This window comes from Palaemon carinicauda, chromosome 31 (genome assembly GCF_036898095.1).
Source record: "Palaemon carinicauda isolate YSFRI2023 chromosome 31, ASM3689809v2, whole genome shotgun sequence".
In the NCBI taxonomy this organism is placed as follows: domain Eukaryota; kingdom Metazoa; phylum Arthropoda; class Malacostraca; order Decapoda; family Palaemonidae; genus Palaemon; species Palaemon carinicauda.
The window spans coordinates 49614146-49634145 of record NC_090755.1 but is presented as its reverse complement, the minus strand read 5'-3'; the positions used below and the strand labels follow the sequence as shown (position 1 = coordinate 49634145).

The 20000-nt window shown below is 39.0% G+C and overlaps 3 protein-coding genes across 3 annotated transcripts in view; 1 reads left to right on the top strand and 2 right to left on the bottom strand.

The window, feature by feature from the left end:
* Positions 1–614, top strand: part of LOC137624950 (keratin-associated protein 19-8-like) — an 889-nt gene extending 275 nt beyond the window's left edge. The window contains exon 2 of the mRNA XM_068355883.1: positions 198–614. Coding sequence (XP_068211984.1) covers positions 198–425 — 228 coding nt within the window. The 3' untranslated portion in view covers positions 426–614. The remainder of the gene's footprint in view (positions 1–197) is intronic.
* Positions 1–20000, bottom strand: part of LOC137624952 (keratin-associated protein 19-8-like) — a 54321-nt gene that overhangs the window by 19666 nt on the left and 14655 nt on the right. The window lies entirely within an intron of this gene.
* On the bottom strand, positions 7579–8675 carry LOC137624949 (keratin-associated protein 19-8-like). The gene is made up of 2 exons (XM_068355881.1): positions 8610–8675; positions 7579–7878 (listed from the first exon to the last, which is right to left on the bottom strand). Exons 1-2 carry the CDS (start codon positions 8616–8618, stop codon positions 7654–7656), a joined length of 234 nt encoding a protein of 77 aa, XP_068211982.1. The 5' UTR covers positions 8619–8675; the 3' UTR covers positions 7579–7653.

The following is a 20000-nucleotide window of genomic DNA, read 5'->3' as shown; positions in this document are numbered from 1 at the left end:
TAACAATTCAATTATATATCGGATGATTATTTTGATTTACGCAGATGTTTGCATTGATATCAGACAAACAATCATTCATTTAGATGAATATCTGTTTTCAATTGTTTCTATTTCATTTTATCATCTTTGATGCATCGAATAAAAGTTTAGTCTTTTTTGAAAGTTTTGCAAACTGATTCCTTTGATTTCCTTTGCAGATCATTGTTGCCCTCTTGGTGTTGGTGGCATTTTTTGCCCTCATGGAACTGACTGGAGCCCTTCCAGCACCTGAACCCAGCCGACGGTTCTTCTTTGGAGGTAGTCCCTATGGATTCGGCGGCTATGGCTACAGACCACATGGCTTTGGCTTTGGCTACGGTGGATACGGAGGCGGATTCGGAGGCTTTGGTGGTGGATATGGTGGATTTGGAGGATTTTATGGTTGAAAAAAAAAATGTTTCATAAAGATACAAAAGGATACAACATAATTTTCTTTTCGAAAACAAAATTTTTGCTGGATTAATCCAAGAATTATCAGAGATCTGGATTTTCTTTTTATCTATCATAATAATATCATTTTTAAAAAAACATGTTATTTTTTGAAAAACATGTTTCATAAAAATACAAAAGAATACAACGTCATTCTCCTTTCGGAAAAAAACTTCAGTTGGATTAATCTAAGAATTTTCAGAGATATGAATGTTATTTTACATATAGTAATATTATTTTACACATATTCTATTGAAATATATTTTTTAAATCAAAAGAGCCTTTGATACACCACTTCTCTACCTACTTGTGTATGAACATGATGTTTAGATTAAAATCTATATTATGACTCCAGTCGCCCCATTTTACTAAACATTTTACTAACTACTATCATTGTTCCAATCTCAGACCTTCATAAGCTTCTCTTCTGAATATAAGTCCTATGTACTGTGAATTGTCCATAAAAGGACCCACAGAAAGGCCTTGCTATATTTCAACTAATTTCTTTAGTTTCTATGATCACTGATCCTCCTTCTTTTCCTGAAATGGAGTGTCAAGATACGCATGAATATATTCGAAAAAAAAAAAACTCATTATTTGGATCCTGACTCTTAAGTCTTTTATCAATCTTTTCTTAATAAACTGGACCAGTAAAAACGCTAAACGAAATGTTCGCTTAAGTAGTTTGCACCAGTAATTCTTCTCTAAGAATTTTTAATACCAAATAGTAGTCTCTCGGAAGCTAAATTTAGAGAGTATACCCTTTTATATAATCAAAAGGGAGTTAACTCTCTCCAAAGTTTCTTAGATTTGGCTCACATAAAGAGTTATCCAATTTTTGCATGAAAGGATGACCTTTTGTGTCTCCTCTCTTCATAATTTATCAAATACTTCTTAGATGCTTTTATGAGAGAAGGGTGTTATTGTTATTATTATTATTATTATTATAATTATTATTATTATTATTATTATTATTATTATTATTATTATTATTATTATTATTATTATCCAAGCTACAACCCTAGTTGGAAAAGCAGGATGCTATAAGCCCAGGGGCTCCAATAGGGAAAAATAGCCCAGTGAGGAAAGGAAATAAGGAAATAAATAAATAAAGAGAACAAATTAACAATAAATCATTCTAAAAAAGTAACATCAAAACAGATATGTCATAATATATATAAACTATTAAAAACGTCAAAAACAAATATGTCATATGTAAACTATAAAAAGACTCATGTCAGCCTGGTCAACATAAAAACATTTGCTCCAACTTTGAACTTTTGAAGTTCTACTGATTCAACTACCCGATTAGGAAGATCATTCCACAACTTGGTAACAGCAGGAATAAAACTTCTAGAGTACTGCGTAGTATTCAGCCTCATGAAGGAAAAGGCCTGGCTATTAGAATTAACTGCCTGCCTAGTATTACAAACAGGATAGAATTTTCCAGGGAGATCTGAATGTAAAGGGTGGTCAGAGTTATGAAAAATCTTATGCAACATGCATAATGAACTACTGTAATTGAACGACGGTGCCAAAGATTAATATCTAGATCAGGAATAAGAAATTTAATAGACCGTAAGTTTCTGTCCAACAAATTAAGATGAGAATCAGCAGCTGAAGACCAGACAGGAGAACAATACTCAAAACAAGGTAGAATAAAAGAATTAAAACACTTCTTCAGAATAGATTGATCACCGAAAATCTTGAAAGACTTTCTCAATAAGCCAATTTTTCGTGCAATTGAAGAAGAAACAGACCTTAAATGTTTCTCGAAAGTAAATTTGCTGTCGAGAATCACACCTAAAATTTGGAAAGAGTCCTACAAATTTAAAGAAACATTATCAATACTGAGATCCGGATGTTGAGGAGCCACCGTCCTTGACCTACTTTGAGTTTTGTTAGGATTTAACTTCATACCCCATAATTTGCACCATACACTAATTTTAGCTAAATCTCTATTAAGGGATTCACCAACCCCAGATCTACATTCAGGGGATGGAATTGATGCAAAGAGAGTAGCATCATCTGCATATGCAACAAGCTTGTTTTCTAGGCCAAACCACATGTCATGTGTATATAGTATGAAAAGTAATGGGCCAAGAACACTACCCTGTGGAACACCGGATATCACATTCCTATACTCACTATGGTGCCCGTCAACAACAACTCTTTGAGATCTATTACTTAAAAAATCAATAATAATGCTAAGAAACGACCCAACCACTCCCAACTGTTTCAGTTTGAAAACAAGGGCCTCATGATTAACACGGTCAAAGGCTGCACTAAAATCAAGGCTAATCATACCAACTTCCTGACCACAATCAAGGGATTTTTGTACAGCATTGGAGATTGTAAGAAGGGCATCACATGCTCCAAGGCCTTTACGAAAACCAAATTGCAAACTAGGGAGTAGATGATTACCTTCAGCAAACCTATTAAGACGTTTTGCCAGAAGACGTTCAAAAACTTAAGATAATATGGGAGTTATGGAAATTGGGCGGTAATCAGTGGGACTTGAGCTACCACAAACACATTTACATAGAGGAGTAACATTACCAATTCTCCAACAAGTGCTAAAAGCTCCTCTTCTTGCTAACTTGCGCAAAATAACAGATAACTTTGGAGCTAAGAAATCTGCTGTCTTTATAAAAAACAAAGGAAAAATACCATTTGGGTCTACACCTCCATAAGCATCAAGGTCCATCAACAGAGCTTTAATCTCACGAGATCGAAAAGCCAAACTAGTTAGTTTAGCCTCAGGAAAACAGGAATGAGGAAGTTCAATTTTCTCATTACTCTGTTTACTGTCAAAAACATCAGCCAAAAGGGTTGCCTTTTCCTTTGGACAGTGAGTCACTGAGCCATCTGGTTTAAGTAAAGAAGGAACTGTTGCATCTACACCAAAGAGTGCAGTTTTAAGGGTAGACCACCATTTATGTTCCTGAGTTGTACCAGAAAGAGTTTCTTTTATGGTTAAATTGTACTCCTTTTCAGTTGATGCATAAACTCTCTGAGAAATAGCTCGAAGCTGAGTATAGTTGTTCCAGGTCAAATCTGATCTGTTACCTTTCCAAAGGTGATAGGCCTCCTGCTTCTCCAAATAAGCACGTCTACAATCATCATTGAACCACGGGTTGTCTTTCACTCGGTACCTTAGCACACGAGAAGGGATACGCCTATCAATTATGTTGACTAGATTCTCATTCAAAGGGACAACAGGATCTACACTATTATATAATTGTGACCAATTCAAGCACAAAAGATCATGCAAAATCTCATTCCAGTCTGCTTGGGATTTCATATAAATTTTACAAGAATATGATATATCAGGGACAGGCTGCTCAGTCTTCACTAATAATGAAATCAAGGCATGATCATATGTTCCGACTGGAGAACCAACCTTACTAGTTATAACGCCAGGGGAGTCGGTGTATACGAGGTCCAAGCAATTACCAGACCTGTGAGTAGCTTCATTTATGATTTGCTCACAGCCTGATTCAGAGGCAAAGTCTAAAGATCTTAAGCCATGACGATCGGTAGGAGAGATAGAACTTAACCACTCCCTCTGGTGAGCATTAAAATCACCAACAAAGACTAAAGAAGCCTTTCTATCATCTTCTTGTATCTTAGCCATAATGGTAAGACGACAATCGAAGATAGAATCATCCATGTCTGGATTCCGGTAGATCGAACACAAATAAAAGTTGTTATGCCTGCCACAAACTTTTATTACCTGAATCTCATGACATCCACATTGATAGCAGGACTTATGAGAAGCAGGGTACTCGGTCCTAATATACACCGCCATACTCCTGGCCCTAGGGATGGCATCACGTTTCAACATTATTGGTTTCTTAAAACCAGTTATAAGGAGCTCAGATGAGTGCCTCATATTAGAAACCAAAATTTCTGAGCACAAAAGAATATCATACTGTCTGGATGCAACTGTCTCCAGACAGCATGAGAATTAATAGAAATAAAAAAGAGACATCATACTTAAAAACTAGATTAACAAGAATTATAACAAAAACAATATGTACAAAATTATAAATAAAGTGATTGATGATACCCATAGACTAGAGTAAAAAGTCGGAAAAACTGGTCAACATGGAGGAGCCGATACACCATTCAAGGCTAAATACCCTCCAGGATAGCCACTTCAACTGAAGGGAGGACAGTAAGGATGGTTTTGAGAAGAATAAGAGTCAGAAAAAGGAAAAGACAACCTCTTGTTAAACCACCAGGCATCCATGGCCCTTCTATTAAGCCTGCCCAACACACCATTTCAAAAAAACAAGAGGAAGAAAAAAAAGATAATAATAAGATAGAATAGTTTGCCCGAGTGTACCCTCAAGCAAGAGAACTCTAACCCAAGACAGTGGAAGACCATGGTACAGAGGCTATGGCACTACCCAAGACTAGAGAACAAGTGTTTAATTTTGGAGTGTCCTTCTCCTAGAAGAGCTGCTTACCATAGCTAAAGAGTCTCTTCTACCCTTACCAAGAAGAGAGTACACTGAACAAATTGCAGTACAGTAATTAACCCTTTGGGTGAAGAAGTGTTAAGTATCTCATTGTTGTCAGGTTTATGAGGAAAGACGAGAATATGTAAAGAATAGGCTAGACTATTCTGTGTAAGTGTAGGCAAAGAAAAAATAAGCCGTGACCAGAGAGAGGGATCCAATGCAATACTGTCTGGCCAGTCAAAGGATCCAATACCTCTCTAGTGGTAGTATCTCAACGGGCGGCTGGTGCCTGTTAATGAAATTTGAATGAAGCTCTCTCAGAGGATCATGACTATTCCTTATTTATGTCGAACCATTGTAAAGTTGTTCTAGGCTGCTTTTCTTAAATATGTTATAACATTCACTACAAATTAATTTGTTGCAAAGCTTACTAAATGAAAGATAGACAATCTGGAGGCCATCTTGGATTTCCAATTAGCCAAGCAACCAGACTTGATTAGTATCCTTTAGAGAAAAGGTTTGCCAAAACTGATGCTTGTTTCCTCATTGACATGATTTTCCTGTTGTCTTCTACAATATATCACTTTATTTCCATCTCCTTTTTCTCATAATTGTATACGAGGAAGAATTAGAACAGTCAAAATATTATAAAATGGAATAAATGAAATTTTTACCAAATATTCCTAAATTTAATGTCACATATTACCTGAGAAAAAAAGTGAGAGATAAGAATTTTTAAAGTCTACTGATCTTCACATAGCTGAGGAATAAGTTTTGCAACAGAACAATATGGGAAATTAAGTTCTCAGATGGAAATGATACTTTTCTTCTGTATCCATTAATAAAGTGATGAACATTTTTGACTACGGAAACCATTTGTTTCAGAATCCTTATAAGTTATGACTTAATACTGTTCAGCTTAAATAATTCAAAGCTTTACTGATTTTCAAGATAATGTGATTTTTATTTGGTGAAAGCTTGTCAAGTCTCATCTTATGTTGTTCTTGTAGTTCTTCTAGTTCTTGATGTGTGTTCTATAATTTTATGCCTACTTCTTCGTTATTCATAAATTGGTCATAATGAAACTTGGTACGTACATTCTGAGTCAGTATCTATCTAATTGATTAAAAAACAATCAACTTTCGAAGTTCACCTAAAATAGCCGTATTTGCTGTCGAGTAAAACAGGAGGGAGAGGGATTACAATGCTGCATTTGATTAAATGATTCTGATGTTTATTAATCAATTAGTAATTAATGATTAATCAAAGAAAATAATGGATTTTCTCTGTCATCAGACATGAGTCGTGTTTTGTGTCAAGTGAAAGGGGAAAGACAGAATAACACAATAGTGTAGTAAAGAGAACAATTCTCGCCGTCATTAGTTTACAATTAACGATTAATTGATGAGAATAATGGATTTTCAAAGTTTGAGGAAAGCTGTCATGTTTGGTGCAAATGGAAGGAGAGATGGGTGGAAAGGAATATACAACTAACAAAACGATTATTGCTTTCTTTAATCGTGAATCAACCAAAACAATTATAAAATATTCACTGGTGTTGCTGAAGTGATCAAGTAATTCATTAATCGGAATTAATGCACTCAGCTACCCGGTGATTACAGTCATGTTCTATGTAAAAGTGACCTCTTCTGTTCATGAATCATGATACTGATGGCTTGAGAGACATTAACGGCGGTCTCTTTTCCAGCTCAGGTGCGAGAAAACATTTTTAAATTTAGACTTTAGTAATTCATTCGAACATGTTTTCAAACCTGGGATCACATTTTCACATATTTTCCAATAAATGAACAATCTCAGTATCCATTATCCTAAATCTCTCTCTCTCTCTCTCTCTCTCTCTCTCTCTCTCTCTCTCTCTCTCTCTCTCTCTCTCATTATCAAGAAATATATTTTCTGAAAGGTGACTTCCAAAATAGTTGATTTAGAAGCCAAATAACATCACACACTTATCATATATTCAAGAATGATCCATTAACCCATCGACGATAATATTCAAATATTTCGATTTATAATTTAGACATTTGTGGCATAAAGTCCCAAAAGGTTCCTCCTTGTTTTGAGTAACTGCAATAGAAGATATATCACTCGAAACTAAGGTTCTGACCTTTCGATACATTGATAGACTTCTTGATTCGATCATCCTTAGAAAATCAGAAGCTTCTGTAACAGACTCAGTTTCTTTAGGAAGGATCAGCCAGAATGAAAATGAGTCGTGGATTAATTAACGAACTCCTTTTAATTTGAATCTTGAATCCTTTCTGGATATTTAATTTTGATAACCAAGCAAAGGACACTATTGACGGACCTAACATATATCATTTTACTTTTCGAGATATAAAGACAAAATTCAATAAAGTACTTTAATCGTTAATTATTGCCAAAAGGGAGAAAATATTAAGGATAATTCCATGATTCATCATTGAACTTAATATAAGGATTGAAAACTATGATGTAGTATCACTAAAGCAATAATGGGTATATGTTCTCTGCTTGAATTCAATACTTGTATTGAGTAATTTTGTATTATTCAGTATTTTGAAGGAGATTTTAGGGGAAAAAAATAATTTATTTGAAGTTTTATTAAAATATAAATTTTCATTTTTTTTCCATAGATGAGATCCTCTATTTTTAGGCTAATGATGTAAAGAAAAGTTTTTCATGAAGGAGTGATTTTCAATATCTTCAAGGAAGAATATCAGCCGTAAAATCCAAATCCGCCGTAGCTGCCACCAAAGCTTCCGAATCCGCCTCCGTATCCGCCGTAGCCGAAGCCAAAGCCATGTGGTCTGTAGCCATAGCCGCCGAATCCATAGGGACTACCTCCAAAGAAGAACCGTCTGCTGGGTTCAGGTGCTGGAAGGGCTTCAGTCAGTTCCAGGAGGGCAAAAAATGCCACCAACACCAAGAGGGCAACACTGATCTGTAATGGAAAGATAGAAAGGGATCTCAATTTTACTATCATTTTGTAAAATATCATTTCACGTTTTAGCTATGCTAAAGAAAGCATGATGTGTGTTTTAATATGTAAAAAGTTAAAGGCATTTTATGTTGACAAGTAAATAATTAACACACCCACACACGCACACACATACATATATGCATATATATGAACATACCTATATATGTATATACACATAAATATATATGCATATACATATATATATATATATATATATATATATATATATATATATATATATATATATATATATATATATATATATATATATATATATATATATATATATATAGATATACCTATATATACATATGCATGTATATATATATATATATATATATATATATATATATATATATATATATATATATATATATATATATATATATATATATATATATATATATATATATATATATTCCGTGTATATGAATGTGTATTCATGCATTTTTCCAATTATATAGATAACTCATTACCATGAGAATAATACATTATGTAATTATTATAATAATGGTTTCAAACACATTCAATGATAATAATGTTTGAAATTAGATATATAAGATACAATTTATTCATGATCAAATTTCTCTGTTCGTCTTTCAAGAACCGGAAATTTAACATTCGAATATCATAGATTTTCCAAGAACCTTGTGAAGTTTTGAAATTAATAAAATATGTTATAATAATCTTACCGTTTTCATGATGAATAAGATTTATGTTGCTTCCTTTACTGATTCTGGAAAGTGTTTACTTCTTCACCAGACACTCTCGATTTATACGAAGCTCGATCCAGTTTGCTGAGTTGCCAAGAACTCTATTTTGTGCAGCTGGATATTAAAGGAATTTATGCGTTTAACGACGAATGAAACGTTGGATTTTTGTTTGGACGTGTTACTCTGTGTAATTGGTTAAGATACTGATAATCCATCGAAGATTGACTATTAGAAATTTGCATTAACTTCATGTTTATAAAGTATCATATTTTTATTGTTGAGAAATTCCTTGCGTAAGAATGGGAATCACGGGGTAAAACCGGACCCTGGCTGTCCTGCAAGATTCTGTAGCCGTCTTTGGCAGATCAGTTTGCCTGACTCCTTTTATTTTCTTTCTTTCTACGCACTGTAGGTGTCCGGTGCGTGAGTCAACGGTGGCCTGGAGGAGGTTCCAGGTTTTTTTTTTTTTACCTCATTTCAAATTTCCAAAACCTCAATTAAAGTAGCTCCTTTTCTAACTGATTATGAATGCATTTGTTTTGTGCTTGGCTATGGATTGAACAGAAGGTAGAAATGTTTATATAAAAACAATTAGGGCCATTAGAACTATGGAAAAGAGTAAATGTTATTAGGCATTCAACTGAATTGTAAAAGAAGAAAGATAATTTAGATGAAAGAGGCCGGGAATAAAACAAAAACTAAGTAGAATATGAAACAGGAGATGCGAAGCAGATTTAAATGTATGTAAAAATAGGAAAGGTTTTTAGGGGTTGAAAGATTTTTTGGTTGATTACAAATGGAAAGAGAAGAGAAGAGGAGAAAATATATCTTGAAAGCAAAACAAAGAAGAGACATGCTGTATGAAGAGAATCCCTCAGAGGAAAGTGCGGCATCTCACTATTCTACATCGGCGCTAAGGGAAGAAGATTGAAGAAAAACAGACATGATTGACGTTTGATGAAGCTAAGGATTTTTTTTTTTTTTTTTTTTTTTTTTGTGAATCTTAAAATAATTTCCAAATGCAGCTTTAGGTTAATTACTCTATCACTTTAACAGGACTGTCATTTTGTTTCTCAGTATATCGCAAATTATAATCCGAATAAAACAGAAAGGTTTCCCATGAATAGTTGAGAGGAAACTTTGGTTTCCCATCATAAAAATGGGAAATACTATATAATAATAAGTATTAAACATAAATAGAACAAAGCGTCGTTAATATAGCCATAAAAGATTTGATCAGATATTTGAAAGGAATGCCAGGAAGATTTTAATTAAGTGATCACTGCAGTGGTATGTAAATGGGACTTTATTTATTTTTGGAGTGATGGAGAATACGGAGAATTCTTATGGAAATTCTCCGGGTAGCTGACTGGGGTCAGCAACAATTTTGGAGTGTCCGATGGAAAAAGTTTAGAGTAATTGTGAGGAGAGGGAGTTGAAAGAGTTTGTTGTCTGGAGATATACCTTATTTATTGTAAAAAAAAAAAAAAAAAGGATCAAAATATGCAAATATATGAGAAGAAATTGCAAAAAACAAGGCGTTCCATATGTCATACTGGTCGCCTTCATCCTCTAACTCTAACCCAGACTCAAAACTTTACACATCTTGCTAATTTATAAATTCAAATAAGATTGTCTCTATTTAAAATTGAAAAGAAGTGTTCTTTTACTCAACGACAGATATATAAAATGTTTTTTTATCACTATTGTGATCACATAAATTCATATTTTACAATGTATAGTTTCAGGGAAATTTTGTCCTGCCTATTACTGTGACTATAGAAAAGATCTTCCCTTCACACCTTATTGCAACATGTCATTAGACGAGAACCTCTGTTCCTCTACTCCCACCAGCTACCCAAAATGAAAGGATTTATCACCTAGAATTCTGCTTGTCAAGGTCATCGAAAATAACCGCTTTTGGAGAAGAAGCATATGATGAGGATTTAAAGAAAGATACGAGACCTGAGGAATAAGACTACAGTGAAAGTCTCGTACAGGTTAAATGAAATAATAAGAAAAGAAATAATAGAAAATCAAAAAGATATATGGACTATGTAGGAAACAATTGAAGTAAATGCTGCATGTCAGATGTTTGTTGATTAGAGAGATGCAGTGCCTGTGGAATATCCCCTATCTTTTTTTGACCAACACTAACCAGATCTTACTGGAGGGGATTATTACGGCAAAGAGTAGTTGAGTTTTTCAGAGTTTTTATTTAGCTTAATTTCATTTTCATCTTTTGTCATTCGGATGTATTTGGAAGGCCTTGTACTTTTGTACTTGATCCAGAAGCGAGTACCAACAGATGGACAGGGTTTTCCTTTAATTACGCGTAAGAAATATGCACTTGCTAATGCAGGTGTATGAAATATGTATATATATATACAGTATATATATATATATATATATATATATATATATATATATATATATATATATATATATATATATATATATATATATATATATATATATATATATATATTCAGATAAAATTTATCTGATTTTTGTGCATTTGTGCGTGTATATATATATATATATATATATATATATATATATATATATATATATATATATATATATATATATATATATATATATATATATATATATATACATATATATATATATATAAAATATATATATATATATATATATATATGTGTGTGTGTGTGTGTTGGTGTCTGTGTGTGCATGTGCGTAAAGAACCTTAGGAGAAATGAATAAGAAGATATGAAATTAAGTTGTGACTAGTTTCTTGATACTTCTTTGGAGACTAATCATGAAAATATATACGCTTATACACGCATGCATACCCATTTACGTATATATATATATATATATATATATATATATATATATATATATATATATATATATATATATATATATATATATATATATATATATATATATATAAAACGGATTTTGAGCGAAGCGAAAAATCTATTTTTGGGTGAGATGGCCATGTCGTCCTGATGGAGGTTCTTATAGGGTAGCTTCCTAGGGTATATTACAACTACGGCGATATTCCCAGAGAATTTACCTTAAGGTACCAGAATTCTAACTCCTGGAGCGAGTATCCCTCGTGAAAGGGATATCGCGACATATCAGAGGACGTATTCTAGACACGCCACATGGCAATCTACATCCTGGACAGAGATTTCGTCTCGTAGGAGGTGATTGGCAAGATACGAATTCGGGAAAGAAAAAATGGAGCCGCTCCCAAGGCATCCCTATCCTCCGATTCGTATGCGTGCCTGGCGCCAATCCTGGCGCCATCTGTATTCCTTGTAGCGTACACGAGGTGCTACAGATACTGTATGTAGGGAGGGGTCCTACAGCCCTTTCTTAGAAAGGTAAGGGCGGGTCCATCAGGACGACATGGCCATCTCACCCAAAAATAGATTTTTTGCTTCGCTCAAAATCCGTTTTTTGGGCTCAAGCCATGTCGTCCTGATGGAAGTGTACCAGAGCATTACTATATCTGTGGATTCTCAGAACGTGCCGTACTCCCCGGAGGTAATTTTTTCCCGGTCGACTAGACCTAGAGACCTAAGATGTTACTGTTATACATCTTTTCAACTAACTATAAACTATGTTAGAGCTTCCTGCCCCCTACAGGGAAGAGTCCTACTAGACTCTGGAAAAGTCTCGAAGAGTACATATACCTATGTATGAATACAAGGCAAGCTAATATAGTGGTCTCGCCCTATATTAAGTAAAGCATAGTTTGTATAGAACCACTGCGTCAATATATTGACCAGTAATCCGCACAATACTTGTACTGGACAAAGGTTTATATCCGCATAGGAAGAAACTAAATCAACCGCCCTCGTCCCTTTATGGGACGGAGTCCTCCCATTAGGGGACTACATAAACCAATGCAACATAGCTTGCATAACAGAACAATTCTATCAGAATTATCCCAGATAAGACACATAGAATTAAATGCTTAATTATACCAATAAATTGACACAGGTGAAAGAGACGCAAGGTTCTCAAGAACAAGTTTATTGACAGACAATAAACAGACAGGTTAACAACAAATATATATATATATATATATATATATATATATATATATATATATATATATATATATATATATATATATATATATATATATATATAAAAGGATAACCCAAAACTTTAAGCATAAGTATGATAGTAAACAGAACTTGTTTATCTGAAAGAAAAACCATTAAACGCCACTTTAATAAGATACCGAGGTATCAAGTCATAAAAGTCTGTATTACAAATCAATCACATTAGCGTTAGAAACGCTCGGCACACATGTCTGTACTTATGCTAGGTTCACCTTTGAAAGAAGGAACAGTCTATGTAGGCACTTGGTGCCCTCATTTAGTTTGTAGTACAGTATGTACCTACACACTCACCCTGGACTTAATCGTCCCAATTAAGACCACTGTTCCTCGCAGAGTTAAACAGTAGGGTTAACTACACGACCCACTGCTACCACAGATCTCTTAAGTTCCTCTACTTGCTTCGCATAGTGGCGAAAGAACACCCTGGAAGACTTCCAGCCCGTGTATGAACAGAGATGTTCAAAATCCCATACAATTAAAGAAATTTAGGGATGAGGCAACTTTCCTCGGATCGTGACCTGCGGGTGTACTGTCAGGATCCGCTCTGCGAATAAAATATGTGATTTTTGCTCTGAGTTGATTCAGAGATAAATTTGAGCCTGATGTTTCTCCCCTGAATAGTTGACCACCCTTGAAGTCTGAAGTTCTACGAAGATAGACCTTTAGGCATTCTACTGGACATAGAGATGCATCTTCTTTCAGAGGGCAGATTCTCCAGGGACCCCACCTGTTGGTGGGTAACTCATTCTTGGCGAGAAACGTAGGATCCGGAAACAGGTTCAGATCCCCCCATCCAGGAACTGAACACGACCTGCCTCTCTCGAGAGGGCTACGATCTCACTAACCCTGGCCCCGGACGCGAGTGCAAATAGGAAAATAACTTTTTGCGTCAAATCCTTTAACGCACATTCTTCATTGCTCAACAGGGAGGCGAAATGAAGAACTTTGTCTAAAGACCATGAGATGGGCTTTGGAGGTGCTGAAGGTCTGAGCCTAGCGCAGGCTTTCGGAACTTTATTAAAGATCTCGTTACCTAGGTCGATCTGGAAGGCAAATAAAATGGGTCTCATCAAAGCAGATTTACACACTGAAATCGTGTTAGCTGCCAACCCTTGGCCATGGAGGTGGATGAAGAAAGATAAGCAGAAGTCTGTTGAGATCTCCTGCGGATTCTTTGCCTTTACAAAGGCCACCCATTTTCTCCAAGATGACTCATATTGCCTTCTAGTCGATTTGCACTTATATTCCTCAAGGAAGATGCTGGCTTTCGAAATCCCGAAACGCTTTCTCACAGCAAGGGCGAGAAAATCATGAGCTGCAGGGTCCGGGTTTTCTGTAATGAAGCGCAGACAGTCGACTTCTGGACTCGCTGGGTCAGAACTGGATGTGGTAGCGGCACAAACTTCATCTGTAGTTCCAACGCCAAGGGGAACCACATACTGTTCGGCCACTTGTGGGCCACTATTGCCGCTACCCCGTTTAAGGATCTCAGTTTGTTGAGGACCCTCAACAGAAGGTTGTGAGGAGGGAACAGATAAATCCTGGACCATCTGTTCCAGTCGAGGGACATTGCGTCCACTGCTTCCGCTAAGGGGTCCTCGTACGGGGACACGTACAGGGGCAACTTCTTGTTGTCTTTCGTCGCAAAGAGGTCTATCTGCAGTTCTGGGACTTGATTCAGAATGAAGGAGAATAATCCTGCGTCTAAGGACCATTCCGACTCTATCGGTGTGAACCTGGATAGAGCGTCCGCTGTCACATTGCGGACTCCTTGAAGGTGAACTGCCGACAGGTACCACTTCTTCTTTTCCGCCAAATTGGAAAATGGCTAACATCACCTGGTTGAGAGGTGGTGACCTCGACCCTTGTCGATTCAAGCATCTCACAACCACCTCGCTGTCCATCACCAATCTTATGTGGATCAAGTGACGCGGGGAGACTTTCTTTAAGGTAAGGAGCACTGCCATAGCTTCTAGAAAGTTTATATGAAAGGTCCTGAATAGCTTGGACCAAGTCCCCTGGACTTTTTTCCGATGAGAGTGACCTCCCCATCCCTCCTTTGAGGCGTCTGAGTGAATCGTCATCGACGGGGGAGGTGGCTGAAGAAGAACCGACTTCTTTAGATGTCTGGCTTGGGACCAAGGCCTGAGAAGAGTACGTAGCCGAGGCGGCACTGGTCTTCTCAGATCTCTTCGCGCGTTTGATGCATACCTTCTCCAAACTCCGGTTGCATCCTTTAGCTGTGCTCTTAGCACTGGGTCTGTCACTGAAGCAAACTGGAGAGAGCCTAGTACCCTCTCCTGTTCGCGTCTTGATATCCTTTCGGAATCTAGAAGTCTCTTGACAGAGCCCGCTATCTCCTTCCTTTTCTTCGTCGGGATGGAGAAACTGTGTGACAAAAGGTCCCAGTGGATTCCCAGCCACTGGAACTTTTGGGATGGAGAAAGTTGAGACTTTTTTCTGTTGATCTTGAAGCCTAGGTACTCTAGGAACTGGATCACCTGACTGGAAGCTTGCAAGCATTCAGTCTCGGATGCTGCCCACACCAGCCAGTCGTCCAGGTAGGCTACTACCTGAATTCCCTTTTGGCGTAATTGTTTGAGAGCTGCGCTCGCAAGCTTCGTGAAAATCCTTGGGGCTATGTTTAGCCCGAATGGCATGGCTCTGAAGGCGTATAGTCTCCGTTGTAGCCTGAACCCTAGGTAGGGGGAGAGTCGACGGCTGATTGGAATGTGCCAATAGGCGTCTGACAAGTCTATAGAGACTGAGTATGCCCTCTTGGGCAGTAAGGTCCTTATGTGTTGCAGTGTTAGCATTTTGAATTTGCAATTCATTATGAACTTGTTGAGTGGCGACAAGTCCAGAATGACTCTGAGCTTTTCCGAGTCTTTCTTGGGAACACAAAACAGCCTCCCTTGGAACTTGATGGACTTCACCTTTCGGATCACCTTTTTCTCCAACAGTTCTTGAACGTACTCCTCCAGAACTGGGGTGGAGTGTTGGAAAAACCGAAGGCACGGGGGTGGAGTGCTGTACCAGCTCCAGCCCAGTCCATTCTTGAGTAGGCTTTGGGCCCAGGGATCGAAGGTCCAGCGATCCCAAAATTTCATCAGTCTCCCTCCTACCGGTATCGTTTCACTTGGACTGCCGTCCTGAGGTCTTGCCTCCCTGACCACAACCACCTCTGAATCCCCTTCCCCTTGAGGGGCGCCTAGACGAGCCTCTGGCTGCTCCTCTAGGTTTTACACGAAAGGAAGAAGGCTGTCCTTCGAACGTTGGGGTGAATGTGGTTGACTGACCTGGCACAGCCTGGGGTACCCACTGAAAAGTAGTCGGGGTTTGTGCCACCATCTGGGGCACTGGAGGCAATGGCAATTGCAGTTGCTGTTGCGGTCTAAAAGGCTTGGCTGGCCGAGACGGTAGCCTAGTCCTCATATTCTTCCTCTTTGGTTGAGGACCCTCATCCGGGGAAGATTTTCTTTTGATAGCCAGGCCCCACTTCTGGAGAAGGTTTCTATTCTCCACGGTGGCCTTATCAACAACTTCTTTGACCACATCGGTAGGGAAAAGGTCTTTTCCCCAAATGTTGGAGGAGATTAACTTCCTTGGCTCGTGTCTCACCGTAGCCCCGGTGAACCCGAACTCCCTGCAAGCTCTCCTTGCCTTGACGAAGCTATAAAGGTCCTTCGTCACTGTGGCTAGGTGAGACTTAGCCACTACCATGAATATTTCATGGACCTTGGGGTCACTTGCCATCGTCTCAAGAGTAGTCTGATGAGACATTGAGGCAGCCAGTCTTTCTTTTGTCTCGAACTCTCTTCGTAAAAGAGAGTCGGAAAGCTTGGGGAGGTCCTCCCCAAATTGCCGTCCGGCAATATCAGCCTCCAACTTTCCCACTGAGAATGTCAGATGGACATCCTTCCAGTCTTTGTGGTCCATAGGCAGAGCCAGCGACAAGGGTTTACACTCCTCCAGGGAGGGGCAAGGCTTGCCAGCCTCGACTGCCTTTAGGACAACCGCAAACCCTTTCTGTAAAAAGGGGAAGGCTCTAGCAGGAGAGGACACAAAAGAAGGGAGCTTCTTGCTCAATGCAGCTACCTTCGAGTTAGAGAAGCCCCTCTCTTTCATCAAGGATGAAAGTAGGGCTTGAGCCTTAGCGTGGTCCATAATTATGACCTCCTTCGGCTCTGTCTCCTCCCTTGAAGCTGGTTCTTTTCTCAGCCGGACATAGCAGTCCGGATATGATGCCTTGCTGGGCCAGAATTCCACCTCCTCTAGGGGAACTGAACCCAGCTTATCCGAAATGACAATCTTTCCAGTCGTCATCGGCATGTGCTCAGCATACCTCCATGGGTTAGCATCTGAGCATAAGGGAAGGTCCTTCACATTGAGCCTTTTCTGGGGCCCACGTGATTCTGCCAAGGACTGCATACGCAGTTCCATAGCAGCCGCCTTCTCCTGATTCTCCTTCTGCATTTGTTGGATCATTCCAACAATCGAAGAGAGGGCCTGTCCCAGTTCTACTGGGAGACCGGCCGATGTTGAGGGGATAGGCTACGGAATCTGAACCGGAGTAGTCGACACCTCGTCGACCTCATCCTCTACGACATCCGGGGTTTGAACTTCATCCTGACCTTCTGCCAGGAGGTCTTGTTCCAAACGTTCGTCCAGGTCAGACATCCTGTCATCTAACTGGATGTCTTGCATCGCGACTGCGACTTCCACGTCCACCTGGACTTGATCTTGAGGGATCTCCTCTTGAGGCTGGGGAATCACTGCCTCAGCTGATGCCTGGGGAAAAATATACGCCCTCATCTTCTCACTTGGAAGATAAGGGCCAGAGGTGTTCTTCTTGAAGCCCCTTACCCAAGTACGAAGCTTTTCCCTTGCTATATCCCTTGATTCCGCCGTTCTAGGGGAATCAAAAGCCTCAGTAATCAGGTTAGTGCATACAGTACATACCTGAGGGTCCCAATACTGGAGATCATCCTTGGAGACAGCGCATGCTGCGTGTCTCCTACAACACTCATGTCCACAGAGGTTCTTGCTGCGGACGTTGCAGAAAATATTTCCGCACTTCGGAGGGTCCTCCTGTAAAGAGAAGAAATTTCCATGAGTATCAAGTGAACTATGTATCACTGGATATGCATAGTATAGCATAACAATTCATAAAGGAAAGACACACACTTGTGTTTCCTTCACAACCCATTGTTGCAGCCTTCCAGATAATAAAATCAAAATGGTTTATCTCTTCTAGAGTAACCAATGCTAGGTTTCCAGAGGAAACAGGTGGAGCTCACACCTAAGCAATGATTTTAAAATCCTGGATAATAGACAGGAAAGAACTCAGCTTCCTATCTGAGGGCAACAGCAAAGGGATGTGCAAGAAAACACAATAGTGTTAGAAGACACAGTGCTGTACCAAAACCCTTACCATAGTTTTCTTCTTACTGTATATGTTGTACTGAAGAATACTAGTACAGTATAGGGGGATGTGTGCCGGCCTGCCTTTGCCGGCCGGCACACACCACAACTAGCTTTAAAGTATACTACTTAACAGCTATAGGGCGGCAGCACTCTGGTTCAAATGCCTGCGCCGGTCGGCAGCAACTACCGGCCGGTAACAGCCAATGTTGGCCGGCAATGGCTGCCGGCCAGCAACTACACAAGGTAGTACCCAGCTGCCGGCCACACTCTTGGTGACCTTCAGACAAGGGCTGACATAAGCCGGCCGGCAAAGGTACAAGACCGATGCCAGCTGGCAGCAAAAGAACCAGAGGACTACACCTGCCCGGCTGCCGGCCTCATAGGACGGCAGCCGGCCTCATAGGCTGGCAGCCGGGTCAGGTACAGCACTAGAAGAAAAATAGAATGGATGCCGGAATAAGAGTGTACACAACCTCCAAGCCCGGCAACCGAAAGAGTGCATATAAGGAAGGGGAGAAACTAATTCAGGCTTCCTGACCAATGCCGTCTGGCTCTACAGGCAGGCATGGATGAGGGACCAAGAGAGGTCCGGGCAGCACTCGAAAACATAAGACCCTTGCCGGCCAGCAGCTCTGCCGACCGGCAAGGGACTGAGTCAATTCCACATCTTAACCTATACTAGGTCCAGATGTAGAACGACGTACAGTACAGTAATGGCTCGGCCATTACGAAGAAAGAGGGGGAAGGGACAAGAGGGTCCTGCCAACCTTGCTTTAGTGACAGATCACCCGCAGCCAAGAAACTTATCTTAGCCTAAGGGAGATCTAAGGGGGAAGGCCAGCAATACTTGCCAGCTCCCAGAGCACCAAAGCAAGGAAGGCGTTGCTACTCCCAAGGAAAGAACTTATCCTCCCCCGAGAACAGCAACAAGGACTAGTCTGGTAGATCACAAAAGAAGGAATCATAACCACAGAAACCTTCGGTAGTGACCTAAGGGAGCTAAGCTCCCTTTGTCTGTGTTAGGTCAGCGAGGGGGACTCAGCCCCAAGCCAGACAACACAGACTCAGACTAAAAAACTCTGTTGTTCTGTCCCTCTTGAACCATACTACAGGAACAGGAAGGTACAGTAACACCCTAGTATAGTTTTATCGAAAATTAATTCGGAAAAAACGTCTTAGGGATAAGCCCAAGGCTTAAACAGAGGGAAAGGGATTGCATACCTTCTCCGAAGAAAAGAAAGCAACCGGGGAGTATGATAAAGTATACTAAGGCTCCATAAGCAACTAGCCTAGGCACCAAGAGAATCGATTACCTAAATCACCGAAACTCACTCGTATACTATCTTGGAAATATTCCACACAGTCTAAAATGTATAAAATATAGCCTAAAGCTTCAATAAAATTTTAATTACACTCGGAAAAACCATAATCATGCATGAGGTACTAGGACCAAACGACTAGGCTACATGGCCTAGCATAGGCCAGAATGGCGAATACTTCGCCAAATAATACTAAGCACGAAAGGAAATCCTATGTAATGCTAAATAGCTAAAATTTATTAAAGCTAAACAACCAGGAATGTCGCTCTGACTAACTAATTTATACCTAGCGAGCGACAGCGTCCAAGACGCCTCTGGTAGGCTACGGCTCTTGTATCAAAGATTAATCCTATTAATCACTCAAAATTTTACCAGGAGCCTACATTTATACATAAAAGACACTATACTCAACTTATCAGAGGCCGACGAAGACGGATAAGCCATGAAAAGCAGAATAAATCTAAGATTTGCGAGAAAAACAGGACAAAACATCGAGTTGTTAAGCTACGCAA